The following is a 17,272-nucleotide window of genomic DNA, read 5'->3' as shown; positions in this document are numbered from 1 at the left end:
TATTAGCTAGGAGAAATTCAAAATTAGAAAGGCAATGGATTTAGTCTGAGAGAGTTCTTTTAAACATTCCCCATAGCCTTTAATATACATGACCCCTTAAGAATAAATATTGTCACCAGGTACATTCTTCAGTTTATTGGTGGCTGCTTTATAAAGATTTATCCTTTTAGGTTATGAAAAGTATTGATGTGCATTGTGCTGTGCTATTTTTTCTCAGAAAAGAACTTTAATATAGCCTACATAAATTAGGGTTAACGATAAATTTAAAATTGTTGAGCAATTCTGACTATCTTATAAATAATCTTTCCACACGATGACAATAAAGCAGACCCTTCAATATAGTCATTTCTAACACACAAGGATACTGGCCTTCTTCGATTGAGATGACCAATGTTAAAATTAACCCTATATTCCACTTGTAAGAGTAATATGTCCATATTGGCAAATTTGACTCCTAAAAGTATATGCTTTTATGCCCATCAACTTGGTACACATACAGCTGTTATTAGTAATTATACATCTCTGTGCTCCTTGATAATGGTTATTGCTGATTATTATTGGTTGCCAACGGACTTGAAATACTAGTTTTTTCTGACACAGGAATTTCACCTGTCACTGCAAATATTGATATCTCATTTGAATCTAAAAAATAAAAAAATCCATAATCATGAAGAGTAGTTCAAAAAGATTCATGGAAACCAGTTGATAATTTGCCATTAAAAACAATCCTCTCCAATTGGTCATAATAATCAGCTCATGCCGGCTGATCAGGACTTGAAATTTTTCCTTTATCCCCTAACACAGTCTTGTGTGTTGTGTGGTTCAAGGTCCGGAACTAGACTGTCTGTGGGATGATTGACTTAGTTCATGCACTCATTATTGGCTTGGGGAGATCTTGAAAGCAGACACCAATTGGAGCTCCATATTCTTCTTTAACTTTTCTGTTGGAAGATGGTGTGGTGGCTTAAGGAACTCCTGGGTCCTGCTTTGGCAAACTGAACTCTGTAGTCTCTCCTGAGAAATGTCTTTTTTATGATTCGGAACTTTTTCACAAGTGTCAAGGACCTCCTCTCTGACTTCACTTCACAGAAGTTTAGCAGAATGCAGTGTTTACCTTTCCTCACACTGCACGGAGTGCACGGCGCACACTCACCATGATAGGCAAGGAGGGAAGTACATGTCCCAAGTTTTGTCTCTTTGACAAAATGGGAACTCTAGCAGAGTGTTGGACTTTGCTCATAAAATACAGAAATTATTCTATAATCCAGTCTACTGATTTTAGCATAAATGGCGAATATGAGACAACTTACTTGAATTAACACCAGTTCCTTATCTGGTCAACCTCATAATGAATTTGTTAAATCTCAGGCCTTCTTCTTTGCTCTCATTGAAAGTTGCGGGATCAAAGAGGGTCTCGTTAACTTGATTTTCACCCTTCTATTTGAGTGGAAGGTTATAATAAAAACATAAATCTTTACTATTATACATCAGTACAACATATAAAAAAAATCTTACTGCAAGTTGGAAATAAAAGTTTGTAACTAAGAAGCTTCTTGTTTGGAGATAAAAGATTACCATTTGAACCAGCTATTGAAAAGCATATTAACTTTTGATATAGATTTGAGATTTTGCTAAAATAAATGGGAGGTCCCTTTTGCCTTTCCAAAGGGAGACAACAAAGTCAAGTAAGCTCTAGTTCGTAAGATGTAAGGCTTGTTTTCATCATCTCTCAAAATTATAATCTGACTATATATAGCACTTATTAGATCTAATGAATACATGGCCTGATCAACTCAGGTCCTTATGTACACAATTGCATGGATTTTATTGGTGCTTGAGCTTCAGCATGTTACATCTCTTGCATGACTACTTAATGCTATTATTTCAATTTCAATTACTGGGCCACCTTATATCAAAATATTTTCAACACTTTCCTTGATATAGTTTTGAAACTCAAATTTGGAGGTACTTTTCATTACACTGGACATTTCTCTTACACCAGATGGCTTCCTAATAAGACATTGCCTCTGCAGGATTTTTTTTTTTTAATTAAGATATTAATTGAAATTTCTTTACAATGTTTGTCCTGGCAAATGGCAAAGCCAAAGCTAGGTATATTGAGACCACTGGAAAGGTAGTCTTTTATTAGAGGCAAGCAATTGAAAGGACACAAGTGGACTATCAACAAACTTTTCAATAAAGTCAGGAAGCAGGCTATCAACACTTGGGCTGTTCTTATTGTGTCTGTTATCATAATTGACAGCTTGACGTAAAACCCTATCACATGACTTCTGGGTAGGTATGTAAATGGATAAGAGGTCACTCTTCACATATGCTAGCTGGAGAGGAAACACATTTAAAGGAAGTTTCAGTCAAAAAAACGGCTATGCAAATGTTTAGCTTTTTGGTTAGTTCTTAAGTTTTAAAAAAACCTTCCATGGTCTGTTTTATTATTCATTTATTTATTAACTTTACTTTGAGTAGTTATCAAATGCTAATGTCCAGATAGACCATTCTAATTAATGTAAAAATAAAGTTATGTTTGCTGTAACCTTAAATTCAATCAACAAAATCACAAGGGAAAATTTTTCTTCTTCCCTGAAAATATTTACTTTAGAAGATCTAAGTTGAATCAGGTAAGTAGAGGAAATTCTGAAGGTTATAATTATAGCCATTTTAGTCTTAAATATTCTTGGGTTGCACATGAAGGACAGGGTAGGAAAAGAACAGTGATAGGCAAACTAGTGTCTTGGGTGAGAACCAGGGAATAGGAGTTTGCAAGTGTGGTTTTAATGTTGACACAAACAGGGCGTGTCTGACCTTGGACAAGTCCATAAACTTTGCTGTCCTGTATCCTTATCTTGGAAAGGAAAATGTAGAGGTTGAATTACACAATCTCCGAGTTCCTGTGAAACCTTAAATTTTACAAGTTAAAGTAGTCTCCATCTAAAAAAAACTTTCATTTTCTGATACTTATGATTCATGATCAGTTATGTTTACTTTGTTCATGGGCCATGCATACCCATTTAAAGTAATTCTACTGCACTAATTCAATTAAATATCAAGAAGCATGGGTTTCAGAAACTGACATTAGAATTCAAGGTACTAGGATGATCTTGAATATCTTTTTTTTTTAATGTGTTATATGTCTTACATATAACAGTTTCATTCTGAACATTTTGCTTGTTCAGTAAGGCTACACCCTATTCATTCAGAGGCCATTTTATTTGATCCATGGTGAGTAATTAATAATAGCAATAAAATAAAATTCTACTAATCTAAGAGTTAGAGGAGAGTTTGGATATTGGAGTGGTTAATCTTTTTAAGCATCCCCTCAAAAGCGCCTCTACCCCTCAAAAATCTGTTTCCTTGAGGCTATCTGGAGAAATGAAAAAAACCTAAGAGAACATAAAAACATACCTTTCAAGCTATTCCCTTGAGGGTCCCTGTAAACTTAAAAAAAAAGTGAGAAGGTAAATTTGCCTGTGTTGATTATTCTGTTTACAGTTTAATGGTTTATTGGTTCAACTGAGAGCTGTTGTCATCATGAGGGACTGTTAGTTCATCGGCCTGTTTGCTGAGTCTAGCAAAATAGAACATTTTGCTTACCTTCTTTCCTTTGTTCCCAAAGCTAATTGCTAAGCATTTAACAAAAGCCCCTGTTAACAACAATGGAGGGCCCTCATTTGAATAAACAAAATCTTAACTCTGAAATCACAAGCAATATTGATTCTTTATGGCTGTCAGCTACCTACATGACTATGTGAGTGTAGTGTAGGAAAAGCTAATGATCCAAATCTTAGGTGTTTTCCCTTATGTAGATTTTTTTTTTCCTATGTAGATTTTTGAGGAAAACTGGTTGGATCCATCCTTGTAGGCAAGGAACAATGTTCTCATCCCAGAGACTTTAAAGAACTCCATCCTAAGAACATATGCAGTGAAAACTTAACCTTCACTTCTTTCTTAGTTTGGACTATTTCCACCTTAACCCTTTACTCATAGCTTTTCTGGAGGAGAATCTTGCTTCTTTACCTCACCTTCCACTTGCTTTTGGAATTATATATAATTGTTTTAATATAAATTTTACCTTAATTTTCTAGATACTCTAATTTCATATTGATAGATGCATATAAATTAAAGAATTAAAATTATTTATGTGAGTGTGCATTTCTATAAGGATATACATATGCTCAGGTCTATCAAAGACTCTATATTGTCACAAAAATAAGAATTGCTATCCATCTCCAATCTAACAGACAACTTTAATAAACTAAATTTCTAAATTAATCAGTACCTAGAGTTTTAAGTTTGATTACATTGGAGAAAGCAAGTAATTTCCTAATTTTTGAGGGAAAATACTTGGAAAAGCCATTACAGTGTTACTGAAGCTTAGGTACCACTTAAAGTTTTAAAATTTAATTTAAAAAGAATTGATAGCTAAAGTATGTGACGCTGCCTGTCTCACAGGACGGAAACTGAGAAATCATCATGCCAACTTCAAATCACATTATCACCTATTATTTTAAATTTATTTAGAGCATAATGTAAAAAGTTTTCGTTGTTGGGGATACTGACTTATGTTAATACTAAGAACATTTAACATGCCCCAAAAGGAAGCTTTAATACACCTAGTATTAACCTTTTATCACCTAGAATCTATTCAAAATTTGCTGAGTCAGAACTATCTTTGTCAGTCTTCGTAATTGAACTTATTAGGAATAATGTCATGGAAATCTTTAGTGAAGAGGTGATTTCTATTTTAATTATTTGTTTCCCCTACCACACCATCACCTTTAAAATTTTACTTTACTAGGAGGTTTATTAATTCAAAGATGTTTTATGCAAAAGAAGGTTAATTAATAAAGTAAGACCAAAAAACCTGAAGAGACTCTTGCTTAAATGACTTGGCTTAAGTTACTTATAACAAATAAGCATGTATAAACCTGTCTCCTCAGAAATTTTTGGAAATGTTGATAAATGCTACCTCACAATCTAGGTAGCTAATAAGTAAGTATAATTTATATTTTTCATTTTCAGTAATGGAGAGGAAATTAACTCAATACAGATTAATATCCTGCCAATTTCTTTGGCATCTAGATTACTGCTAATTACTACATTCAGTGATCATTTTGTATGTATTTCATCATATTTTCTGTTTGAAAGAAAATATTCCTATTGAATTTATCTTAAGTATGGGTGAAATTGAATAGCTATAGTCAGGTTTAACCCCTTTGGGACTACTCTTAGGAAAGAAAAGCCCAAAAATACATTGATTTTAAATGTTACATATGTGGCCAAAGGTAGCCCACCTGACATATTTTAGGATGGTAAACAAACAAATAAATGTAACATGAGCAATGTGAACAACAAAAAACTAAGCAGTTTACAAATGCTTCCTTTCAAGGAGACATAGGGTTCCTGTAATTGCTTGTGAGACAAGTCAGTTCATCAGCGAGTAATATTTAGGTTCACATGGTTTTGTGAAAGCATCTTTTTCTGAACACTTGTCCAATCTAAGCTGAGAGCCCCACAGAAACTAACCTGAATTTAGCAGAATTATCAGGAGCTGTGCCTGAAGAGACACCTCCATTCTTGAGAATATTTAATTGACCGAAAACTAGGATTTTCATTGACTAGAGCAGAATCAGTAAGTTGCCCCTAAGGTCATCTTTACACAAGCTCGTTTTTGTTTGTTTTTTTTTAACTGTTTTTAGCTTATTTTCATAGTACTGCTTTTAAAAACCATATTTTGAAATAGACAATTGGCTTACTGTTGCTGTAAAAAAACAAGTTCAGGTTGCCCCATCACATTGCATTACTGATTAGATGATCCATTTGGAGAACTTGACAAAAATCTCGCCATAAAGTTTGTGATCTGTTTGATTTTAAAACTAAGCAAGTATACATTTTCTCCATCATGCAAGTATGATGGTCCATTTTAAGAATATTTTTCATTCCAATTTAATTTTTTTACTGGTTTATAGCTTCTTTATGAATACATTCTGAGAAGAATCTATGTATCTATCAATCTATTTATCTGGCCATCTATCAGTCTATCTATCAATCTGTCTATCTATCTGCCTACCTACCTACTTACCTATCTGCCGACCTACCTTAAGGGAATTTTTTCAGTTCTTTATAAAACTACTTTCAACTAAAATATCAATATAATGAAAACACATGTTTTGGAAATTTTGAGGTGGTATTTTTGGAGACTCATAGATCTGTAGAAAAGTGTGCAAAACGATTATTCTAAAACTCCAGAATCACTGTTACTTAGAATGTGTAGAAACTCATTGTTCTAACAGGAAAGGTAAAGGTTCTTAATAGCCAATTTTTTTTTAGCCATAACATTATCAGAAAGGATTACAATAATTTATCATCAGTTTAAAGGCACTTTGGCTGCAATCATCATCTTGTAGAAATCCTCACTGAAAAGCAGCAAACAGGGTTCAGTGGATTGCTGTAAGTCAACTTTACAATGCGAGATGCAGTTCATTTACAGCATGGCTATCTAACAATTAAAAACTATGATCTTCTAGTGGGGTGTCCCCCCCCCCAGAGCCAGATAAGTTTAGTTTCTTAAGCATAAAAATAAGCAATATATCTTTTCAATAAATCTGCTAGCACTGTAGGGCAGCTGTGAGCCAAACAGAGCTGGATAGGGTTACTCGAACCCTCTTCCAAAGGGCAGAGCTGATGACTCCGAGATCTGGGAAGAATTTGTTTCAGCTTGTACTCCGAGCATTCCTCGCTCTATTCAGATGGGTAAAGTATTTTAAATACCATTACTCGGAGTTTAAAAACGAAAATAGAAATTCTTATCAACTCTTCCTAAACGGTGCCTCTTTGGCTAAAACAAAATTAGGAAACATCTAAAACAGAGTGCCTTGATGCTTCTAAACGTAAGCTAGGGGGGACGTAGAGATGGGGTCTTTACTCCTCTAAACTGCATGTCTCCTGTGTTTTGCAAACTGCATGCTTAAAGTTATTGATTATTTTACTCCGTGCAGATGATTTGGTATGTTGCATAAAAAAAGCTTTTTTTATGTTCTTCCTAAAATATATCTCTCTATTGAATATTAACGTTTGCTTTTATTTCAGCTCGATTTGTACTCTAATAATGGCTAATTGTGATGTTCTAAGCACTCGTTTCTCTTGTATGCTTTACTTAATAGAGAAGCATATTGCAGTAGGTTTTTCTAAAAAAAAAAAAAGTCTAGGAAGTTTTGCTTTGCAGAGTAAGGTTTTTCTTTTGCTTTTTTTTTTTTTTTCTTTAAGTTGCCTCTTGGGAAAGTAAGGTTAATGCCATGTACAATACTAGTTTGCATGTGTTCATTTAAATACTAAAAACTGTAGTACTGCTCGATCCATATCTGACTGCTAGGTTTCAATTGACAGCTGAGGATTTGTGACTGGACCATGAATCAAAACGGCAGGCATTTATACCCCAGTACCAGTGAGGATACATTGGGAATTACTTGGCAAAGGTAACATTTTAATTATTTCCAACCCTACACTTACACCTAAAAATTACCTGAGCTATAGTGTTTTGTTTTTAACTAGCTTTACAGAAAGTATATGTTAAAAATTTAGTTGTTTTGGCTTTACCATCCCTCCTTCCCTCCCCTCCTCCTTGCTTTCTGATGTAAATGCAACTTCAAATTAATTTGGGACTGTAGCATATGCTAAGTGATCATTGGAATTTCTAAGTGCTGTCAAATGTTTTCAACAGTTTATAAGTTGGGGGGGGGGGAGCGGGGAGAAGATTTGACACTTAGATCTTAGGACCTGAAAAATGAAATCATAGTTCTAGGGAAGATTTTTCAGCCAATTGAGGTTGAATAAAGCATTGGTTTTTTCGCATTATAGACTCTTCTCACTTCAGCTCTTTCCTCTACTGCTAACTTTGAACCATTTTACTGTTCGCTTTTTCCCCTGTCAGAAGGGAAAAGCTAGAAGAAGATTTTCCAGTTAATCAATTAAACTGTTACTAGCAGCACTCATTAATTCTGGAGTCAGAAGATTGTTGAAATCAATAGCTAAAGAAGGAATTTGGTTGAAATAAAGTTTTAACCTCTGTTTGTTGATTGAATCGAGAACTGAATTTATTTGGTTGGCTGAGAAAATTATTCTAAAACTTCATTTTCAAAACTAGTTTGATATTGTCTCATGTATTGGTTTTGGAAAGTTAGTTGTGCTAAATCAGCTTATGTATTATTTTAATAAAGAACAAATTGTGTCAAATTGACAAGTTAAATAATTAAAATTCATGGCATAATCGTATGTAATAAGAGATAATAATTTATAGAAAAGAGTGAGGTAATCCCATAAGGAGTTCACCAAAAGTAGAGCCAACATAATTTTCCAGCCTTGCTATAATTGTAATGCCTGTGTTAAAAGTACATACTCTGATATCAGTTGTAAACATGTTGCCCATCTCCATTTTACTTGATAGAAACTGTTGAAAAGTAGAGTTTAAAAGAATTCGATTAACAAAATGTCCAATTTTACTCAGGTGAAAATTATTTGGAGTCCATTTAAAAATTTCATGAGTTTTTATTAATACTCTTCCTAAAACGAATACGATAGGACTTTTCCTCTTTTTAAAGATCGGTATAGCATCCACTTTAAAATGTATACATTTTTACATATTTTAATTTTTTCCCCAAGAATTTTATATAATTCCTCCATTTGGAAAAAAATACAACATAGGCTTATAAAAAAGAAAATAAGCACAAGGAAAGCATCTTATTTAAATAGTCTTAATAAGATTATGAATTAAATCCAATGAAAATGTCTTATTTGAGTGGTCTTAATTATTTTTAAGTTAATTTAATCGATTTGATAACACCATGTTTGGATTTATTTGATTAAATAACTTCCTGATAGTCCATGTTCTCTCTGTCAGTCAGCAAAAGGGACTCTGGCTGCGTATAAACCTTACCGTATTGATAAGAATTGCAAATCAGATGAAGTCTACTCATGTTTTTAAATGTGGCTACGGCTGTGTGAACTTCTAAATCTGTGGATTGTCGATTGACATTTACTTCTCTAAAGTAGGCTAGCACCTCTATAAAGAACATTAAAGCCAAATAAAGATATAAGTTATTGGTGATTTGAAATATGACTGCACCCAGTTCCTAGTCATTTTTTGAATCAAAAGTTGATATCCCCGAAAGCGAAAAGGTGAGTGGACAATGAATCACCACAGAACACATGGATCTGAGTGAATTAATATGATGACTAAACCTAGTTCTTTGGAGAGCATTGCTCATGTTACAAAATTCCCTCTTGTTGAAAAAATTGGTGTGGTAACAAGCTTCAGGTTAGAAGGAGTTGGAAAGAAACTCAGAACTCATTTTGTTAAGATTTTTTTTCTTCCCCTCTCAAAGATAGTAACACTTTTTTGATTAATAGATAATGGGATATAGAGAATGGCCTTAATACTTCAAAAGGTTTTATAAAGGTAGCTTCTGGGTTTATTCCCTTTTTATCATGATTCAGAAGGCACGTCATTGATCATGGTGGCCATCACATTCATGCATTCAGCAGGTGTTTATTGAATCTCTGTGGCAGGCTGTCCCAAATGCTGGGTGACTGATACAGGTGCTCACAGTTCTGAAAACCTAAGTATCCTGCAGTTTACAATAAATATGCTCAAACAAGACAGCAATTTTTTTTAATAGGACCCTAATAGTAGAGTCCATATCTGATAATACAGATAGGCCATGTCAGTGGCACAGCATATTCATAACATATTCGTGGTTTATAGTTTGTGCTCTGTGCTTATTTATGAAGCTTCGTGTGCTTTTTTTTTCTAGAAAAGATACTGAAAAAGGAAATCATAAACTTCTGCAATACTACTACTTTTAAGGCAGACAACAGACATCTAAAATCATCAGGGCACTGCTGCAGCTTTAAAATTATCTGATTAAATTGAAAATATCTGAGCAATGTAGAGCCCTTCAACCAGAGAATTAAATAATCTGCCTTTGTCATAATGGAATAATAAAGAAACTATCGGGCTATTTTTGTGGTGGTTGTTGCTTTTTGTTTTCAACAAAAGGCAATCCCTGGAGACTTCGTAGTAGAAAAGGGCAAAGCTAAGAAGGTGTTTGGGTTTTGCTCTGTGTTTTGGCTTTGCTTCGTTTTATTTTGTTTTGATTGTTGTTTGTTGCCATTTCTTTCTTAGTACAATCCCTTGTCCGTGGTAGCCTCCCTTTCTGCTTTAAGCCCATCCTCCTGTAGACGTGTTTCCATGTCACAAGCAGCACCTTGGGCAGGACTGGAAACGGCAGTGCCTGTGGAGCTGGGCTACTGTAATCAAAGCTGGAAGATTTCCTCCATCCCCCTCCCCCTCGGCCCCGCCCCCACTCCAGCGGAGAAACAGTCCCTTAGGAACCGCGGCTGACTCCATCGGAAAGTTTTCACAGACTTATTTAGGTTGCAACCCTGAAGGTGTTTTGTTGTTTTGACCTTAGAATTTTGTGAGCCCTGTGTGTGTGTGTGTGTGTGTGTTTTGCTTGCACCTTGAAAACGTGAGTTTTTCTGTCCAACCCAAAGGTTACTGCAGTTAACCCAGAGTGAAATGCGTTGGGGAAGGGCTCATTTCTTGAGTCAGGAGGGGCTCAGCTCCGGGGAGGGTAATAGGTGATGAGTTGCTGACGCTGTTCTGTTGCGTCTGCGCTTTGTCCTCCGATGTGGACAAATTACACTGCGGCATATGTGAGTTATGTAGGTATAAACAAACATAGCAGTTAACTCCCTGACTGGCTTTCTTTTTTTGAAACTATAGCCTGAACATGGCTTGTACTATCAAGTATGAAAGAGCAATATAATTGAATGAAAAAGAAAGCCGAAGGACAATCCAAGAATAATATAAACATTAGTTATTTTAAAACATTGGAGGAGGTGCTTTATGCAAAAGAGCAACTGGATTTATTGTTTCATTCCCTCTTCTCTGCCTTCACCCTTTCAAGAGAAGCAAAGCCACAAGTGAGTGGCTGTATGTGTCTGATGGCTTATATAAACATAGAAGAAGCCTTCAGATGGCTAAAATAAACATGCGCGTGTTACTGAAGGATATGTTTACACAAACCATTTGCTCAGCCTCTGAAATAATGAATAAATGAAGATTCCACTGAAATAATTGGAAGGATTTTTGTGTCTCTGCTGATGCCATAATTGAATGGCACCAAAGAGACTTTTATCAGGTACTTTCCATGTTACATGTGTTAGCAGTTCCTTTCTCTGAGTTGAATACTTCATTCTGTAGTTACTTTACACGTGTTTTTGTAAGAAATTGTCGTTTATTACTGCAATTCTAAAGAGTCGCTTGATTTCCTAGGAGAAATGTAGCAGCCAGTAAAGATTATTTGGATCTGGTTGGTCAGGAGAGAGAGGGCAAAAAGGAAGGAGTAAGAGCATTCATTCCATACATAGAACCCTATTTGCATAACGCTGTCCTCAACCATTTACCATCTCCGTTGCTTTGTCCATAAACCGTTCTTTGTAAAATATACGTCCTTTAAACAAAAATAATCTTCGATATTGGGTTGCAAACCATGTTTGTATGCAAATACATATATGATGTATACACACGCGTGTGCGGATGCGCGTGCATAAATGTGGGTATACACATGTATGTGCGTGTGTCTACACACATACCTAGACATAGGGCACATGTATGGTAAGGACAGTATGTTTCCTGTCCTTAGGAAGTATCAAGAGTTAACTCTTCTTTCAACATTACACTTAGAGCATCCCTACAAATTCACTAGGTTAGCATTTCCTGCTTTCAGTTTGTTATCTTGACAACAGCTGGGTTGTTCCTGGAGTTCCTGGGGGGAGCTTTATTCTCAGAGTGCTGAATTTCCTTTTCAGCTGTCAGCTCAAAAGTGTGTTCAAAATGTTCAACTTCTTACTCACCATTCTGGGCCCCTAGCACCACTCTGGGACTATGATAGAAATGCTGATAAGGTAGATGAATGGAAGCATCTTTGGTTTGAGGAGGAGGAGAATTGCAGAAGCCAAAAATTCACATGTCCGTTGTTTGGTAGTGGGGTTACTGACTAGTGTTGTTCTTTGCATCGGAGTATTCTTTCTAAAAGAACTGCTCCATTCCCATCAGAAAATCATTTGCACCTGTTCTGAAATAAAAAATGGCACGTTCTCAAAAACAGTCTTGATATAGTGTTCACACACAGTATCAGTGATCTGGCTGTTGAAAAATACACTGGGATTTGCTGTAGTTTTGCCTAACTTTCTCCATTTATAAAGAAAGATTTGCACAACAGAACATTTCCTTTTTATCTAGGAAACTCTTCAGAACACTTCCTAAGAAATTAATTGTATTCCAGCCAGACTTGCATGCTGCCATCCCACAGGAAATGGGTCAGCAATCCATTAAGATGCCATTAGATAATCTAATTTGGAACCTAATCTCTAAATTAACCATGCTCCATACTTGAAGCATACTTGAGAGAAAGAAAAAAGTTTACGTTTGAATCGATAGGGGAGCTGAAGCGTGAAGAAGGCTGTTTGTTTTTTCTGTAGCTGTGGTCACGTCTCAAGCCGTCTGGTAACCAGGAGAAACCAGACATGATGTAATTCCAGATTGAACTTGAACTTCAGGGACTTAGGATAGGGGAACAATGGACCATAGGAATCAATAATGTCCATTTTCCACATGATTATGTTTGGAGCTTTAAGTTAACCTTTATGGGAGAAGCAGCAGGATCTGCAGTGTGACCAAAATGAGATGATCCAGAGACAAGATGTTAGAGGAAAGAAAACTTTTTCCGTGATATTTTCTGAGCAGCACTGCAGATTCCAGCAGGATTAGAAAAGTTCCCGCTCTGCAGTAAACCGGTGGCCTGTTCAGAGCACTCTTTGTTCGCTTAGGTAGGACAAACTTAATCTTATGTTTCCTGTCAGATGATTTTTGGCTGCGCTACGGGAGAGGGAGGAGCATGGTTCAGAAAATTCCCAAACGTAAACCTTGCTGATTAACCCTTTGCAATGAAAGACGCACATTAAACACCTACTTTATTTGAAGATGTTTTACGTAAAGCGCCATATTTACATATGTATTACGTCCGCGAGAAATCCGCGCCCTCAGCAGCCAACGCCCCTTTTATTAAGTGACCTTTTTGATTTTCCTGTTTGCAGGGCTGTGAGTAGGTAGGCCGTGAATTTTTAGCCATATTTACTTAGATAACAGAGCACAGGAATGAGTAAATGTACTCATAAACATGAGAAAAAAGAAAAGGCAGGAAAGCCTGTTTGAGTTCAAGAAATTGCAGAACACGAATTTTGAATACTCGCCAACTGTTGAAAGTTACAATTATTCTCTCCTTTGTTAATTCTCGTTTTACGTGAAGGAGGGTCTTTTGTTTTTTTTGTGTGTGTTTTTTTTTTCCTTTTGCACATGTGATTCTTTCTGCACCTATATTAGCAGGCATGCTTTAAAACTGTGTTCAGTTCCCTAATCACTTGTGATTTTATGATTCGGAATTCGGATACAAATAAGTTCTGTTATTTAGAGGTGAAATCGTACAATTTTGTACATTACAAATGAACGCTGATTTTTGCTTTTAAATGAAAATCACTTGGGAAAGAATCGCTTTTTGCTTTTGTATAAAACTTACATTTCTTTTTAACTTAGTATGCCTTGGGTGATTTTCTCTAGTGAAAGGCACTATATGGGAGCACTATTTTTGTGGAGAATTTTGTCTGCTGTTGAAGACTCACATATGCTAATAAGGGGAGCAGTAGTACTTGTAACAATAGCATTGAAAGGAACCCAGGGATAGAGGGGAATACAGACTAGAGAAAGGATGGAAACCCACATGTAGGGTTCTCGGCTGTGGTACAGTCTGTGGGAGGAGATCAAATAATTACTGTGAGCCTGATGATGCTATATTTTTTAATTGGCTGAAACCTCCCACAGCTACATAAGTCGTTACATATGTATGCATGTGTGTACTGTAATTTATTTACAATTAGCCATCTTTGTAGTAATTCTCTGTCTTTCATTTTCAGTTCTAAAACATGAAAAATAGCAAACATAATTAAAAAAAAAATCTCCTTAACTTGGCCTGTTTAGGGGAATTGTATTTTTCTTATGTCTAAAGTAAACATTTTAAGGAAATACATTCTTACTACTTTGAAGTATATAGGTTGCCTTGTTGAAGCGTCTTCTAGGATTTTACTTAAAGAATATGGTAACTATAATGAGCACATTTTATCTTTAGCTGCAGTGGTCCAAACATAAGGGCTCTTCTTGCCCTGTGCTCTTCACTAGATAACATATTCGCTGGCAGAAGTCATTATTTTACTTAGGAAATGCTAATACTCATGCATGGTAAGGTTAATAGTCAATCCAGCATGCTCCAATAACGGAAACACATCTGAAACAATTGAATATAAATTAATGAGCTTTGATGGCCTACCGTTTTGATATGTTATTTCCAAAATCGTTGGTCCCCAAGGAGTAGCAATAAAGAAGGCTATTTACCTACTTAGTTAAGAAACAAATACGTTTCTTTTTCATTACTACGAAGTGCTATTGCTTGCAATTAGAATAATTCCACAAGCCACCTGCAGTTTATGATATTTGGTGTTTCCCAGAGAGCCCACAAGAATACTTTGCAGTTCAGGTAAGAGCTGGCCAGGGAGCTTTCTGATACAGATTATTACAAATAGTAATAATCACTAGAAATCATCTTGCATGCAAATAAGATCATTCAGATAGCAATAATGATCCTTAAAAGGGGGGGGGAAATAAGTCGAAGAAATCTAAGACTGGTGTAAAGCACTTTGTATATTTCACTTCTAGTGTGGCATCATCTGCAGTGGAACTCAATGAGCAAGTTACTGACATACAGCCACATCTGTACCTACATAATCAAAGGCAAATACTGTATTCAGCTGAAAAGAATCTGGAATTGGATAAATAAGATACAGTTATTTGTGTTGAGATTTGGGCTCAAGAGTTATACTTCTCTGGGAGTCTCAGTGTGTCTGCATGATTTGGACCTTAATTCATAGCATCTCTTCTATAATTTAAGGATAATAGAAATTCTTGTCCAGTGATAAAAGTTAAGTGTGTTTCACAAAAGAGGGAGATGAGGTAAAGCCTAGTGGGTAAAAATGTAGATCCTAGAACCATACTGCTAGAGTTCACATCCTGGCTTCTATGATGTAATAGCAACATGACTTGGGCAAAGCACTTAACTTCCTACTCCAGTTCCCTCATCTGTAAGATCAGAATGAAACTGGTACTTTTCTCATAGATTCACCATGAGGATGGAAAATTCATAAAACAGTACCTGGCAAATAATGCACACCATACTAGCAACGAGTATATTTATGACATCCCATTTTTTGTTCTAATACATTAATGAATTCTTAAATATATTCTTATTATATAATAACATATAATATAATAACATATAATAATTTTCACAACTTTTTTTTTTTTTAAGTAAGCTCTATGCTCCACATAGGGCTTGAACTCATGACCCCAAGATCAAGAGTCCCATACTCTACCCACCGAGCCAGCCAGGTGCCCCCAACATAAAATAATTCTTAAATGTATAGGTACTTAAATATCACCCATATATTCCTTCAACTGAGCCAGCATATTTTCCCAAGACACCGTCTATAGCATTTGCATTATGTCAAAGTAAGCAGCCAGTCCAAATGCATACATACACAATCCAGGACAGCATGGCTTAATTAATACTTAATTAACCTGCCCTTGATTGGTTTTTCCAGGTAGATTTTAGCTATTAATAGGGGAAATTGCTTATTGTGCATTTTGGGACAGATACTAATACCTGTGTGTTAATTATTGTAGCAATAAAATTAGGAGTATTTAGCTAAGGAAGTAAAAAACTTTTCTTGGGGATATTTAAAACAGGTGCAAAAGAATGAAAGGTAAATCCTTCTTCTCAGTTAAGGTCTTTATTTTATTTATTTTCCATGCTTTCTGGGGCCATTGCTTATTTTTATTGCTGTCTATAAGTAATGTAGCTCCTAGCAGAGTTGAGGTATTCCTGAATATATAAAATTCTTTGTGCTTTATTCCTATAATATTTTTGTTAAGCTTCTTGAAAGAGTACTTACTACCTTTGAGGTAAATATGGTACTTATGATTCAATCAGTATGTGAAATCTGAATGGGCAATATTATTACTCCCCTAAAAAGTATTAGTGAGCTGGATACTTTCACATTTTATAAAATGCTTGACAAATGGGTGACCCAACCCATTATCAGATAAACGCAGACCAGTAATAAATGAATTTTGCCATTCTTCAAATAGCTCTTATTTCAAGACATAGTTGGAGTGAAGTCTTTGACTTTGTTTCGTTTCTTACTCAACTTATTACTCCATATATGTTTATTTGGCACTCTGTGGTTCTTGGGTGGTTACTGAGGTAAAAGCCAAGGGTCCAATCCGTCTGGCCTAGAAGACACAGTCTTGCAAAAAGAAAGCACAACCATCAAATGTTGACTTGTCCGGAGCAATTTTCTCTTTCACTGAATGACACAGAGTCTATTTACTACTTGTAGGTGCAGACACCAACTACTTTATACAGTTTATCCAAGGATATGAAATATATCCTTCCTTTAAAAGGAAGAAGTGGGTATCTTTTTACCCCGTAATCCTCACCATAAGGTCACTCTAATACACCTTCAACTAGATTTGTTTTCAGAGGATATATATTGAATTTCAGAGTTGCTTGATCACCCAGATCAACCACGTATTCTGTGCACAAGTCTCCCGCACCATTATTTAGGTTATGATCCAGCTGTGTGGGGCATCGGAAATGCACTGTCTCCTGAAGAAAATATTGCCTTCAAGAACTCTGTTCAAAAGTTCTTTCTAATCTAGGTGGACGTCTGACCTCCCAGGGAAGCAGTATAATATAGTTTGATATAGTATAATATAGTTAAATGGCCGTGGGAATCAGAGCTGATTCATATCTGAGGTCTAGGTGGGTAACTTGGGGCAAGTTTAAACCTCAATTTTCTCATCTGTGCAATGGGGATAATGGCAATTTCAAGAGTTCATTGAGAAAATCAAGGGAAAGAGCAAATGTAAAACACCCAGAAAGGTATCTTTCTTGTAGTAGGGCCTCAGGTTTTCTTCTGGAATTTTCTCCTTTTATGCTAATTCTTTCCACCTGAACTATACAGAACAAGTCTATATTTCTTTCCAACTCCACTGTTGTATCTTCCCTGTCTCCCTTCAGCTATTCCT

At 35.7% G+C, this 17,272-nt stretch overlaps 1 protein-coding gene across 8 annotated transcripts in view; it reads left to right on the top strand.

The window, feature by feature from the left end:
- The window catches only part of NFIB (nuclear factor I B), a 235,261-nt gene that overhangs the window by 207,516 nt on the left and 10,473 nt on the right, over positions 1–17,272 (top strand). For 4 of the 8 annotated variants that reach the window (XM_045882420.3, XM_045882418.3, XM_045882417.3 and 1 more), the window contains one exon: positions 7,402–7,490. The exons of the other annotated variants lie outside the window; for them this stretch is intronic. In XM_045882420.3, coding sequence (XP_045738376.1) covers positions 7,402–7,490 — 89 coding nt within the window. The remainder of the gene's footprint in view (positions 1–7,401; positions 7,491–17,272) is intronic. 8 annotated transcript variants of the gene reach the window in all.

This window comes from Mirounga angustirostris, unplaced genomic scaffold, assembly GCF_029215605.1.
Source record: "Mirounga angustirostris isolate CCGP_5_RB_7025 unplaced genomic scaffold, mMirAng1.0.hap1 SCAF_15, whole genome shotgun sequence".
NCBI lineage: Eukaryota > Metazoa > Chordata > Mammalia > Carnivora > Phocidae > Mirounga > Mirounga angustirostris.
Note: the sequence above shows the minus strand (reverse complement) of the source record. Positions and strands in the feature narration are given on the sequence as shown.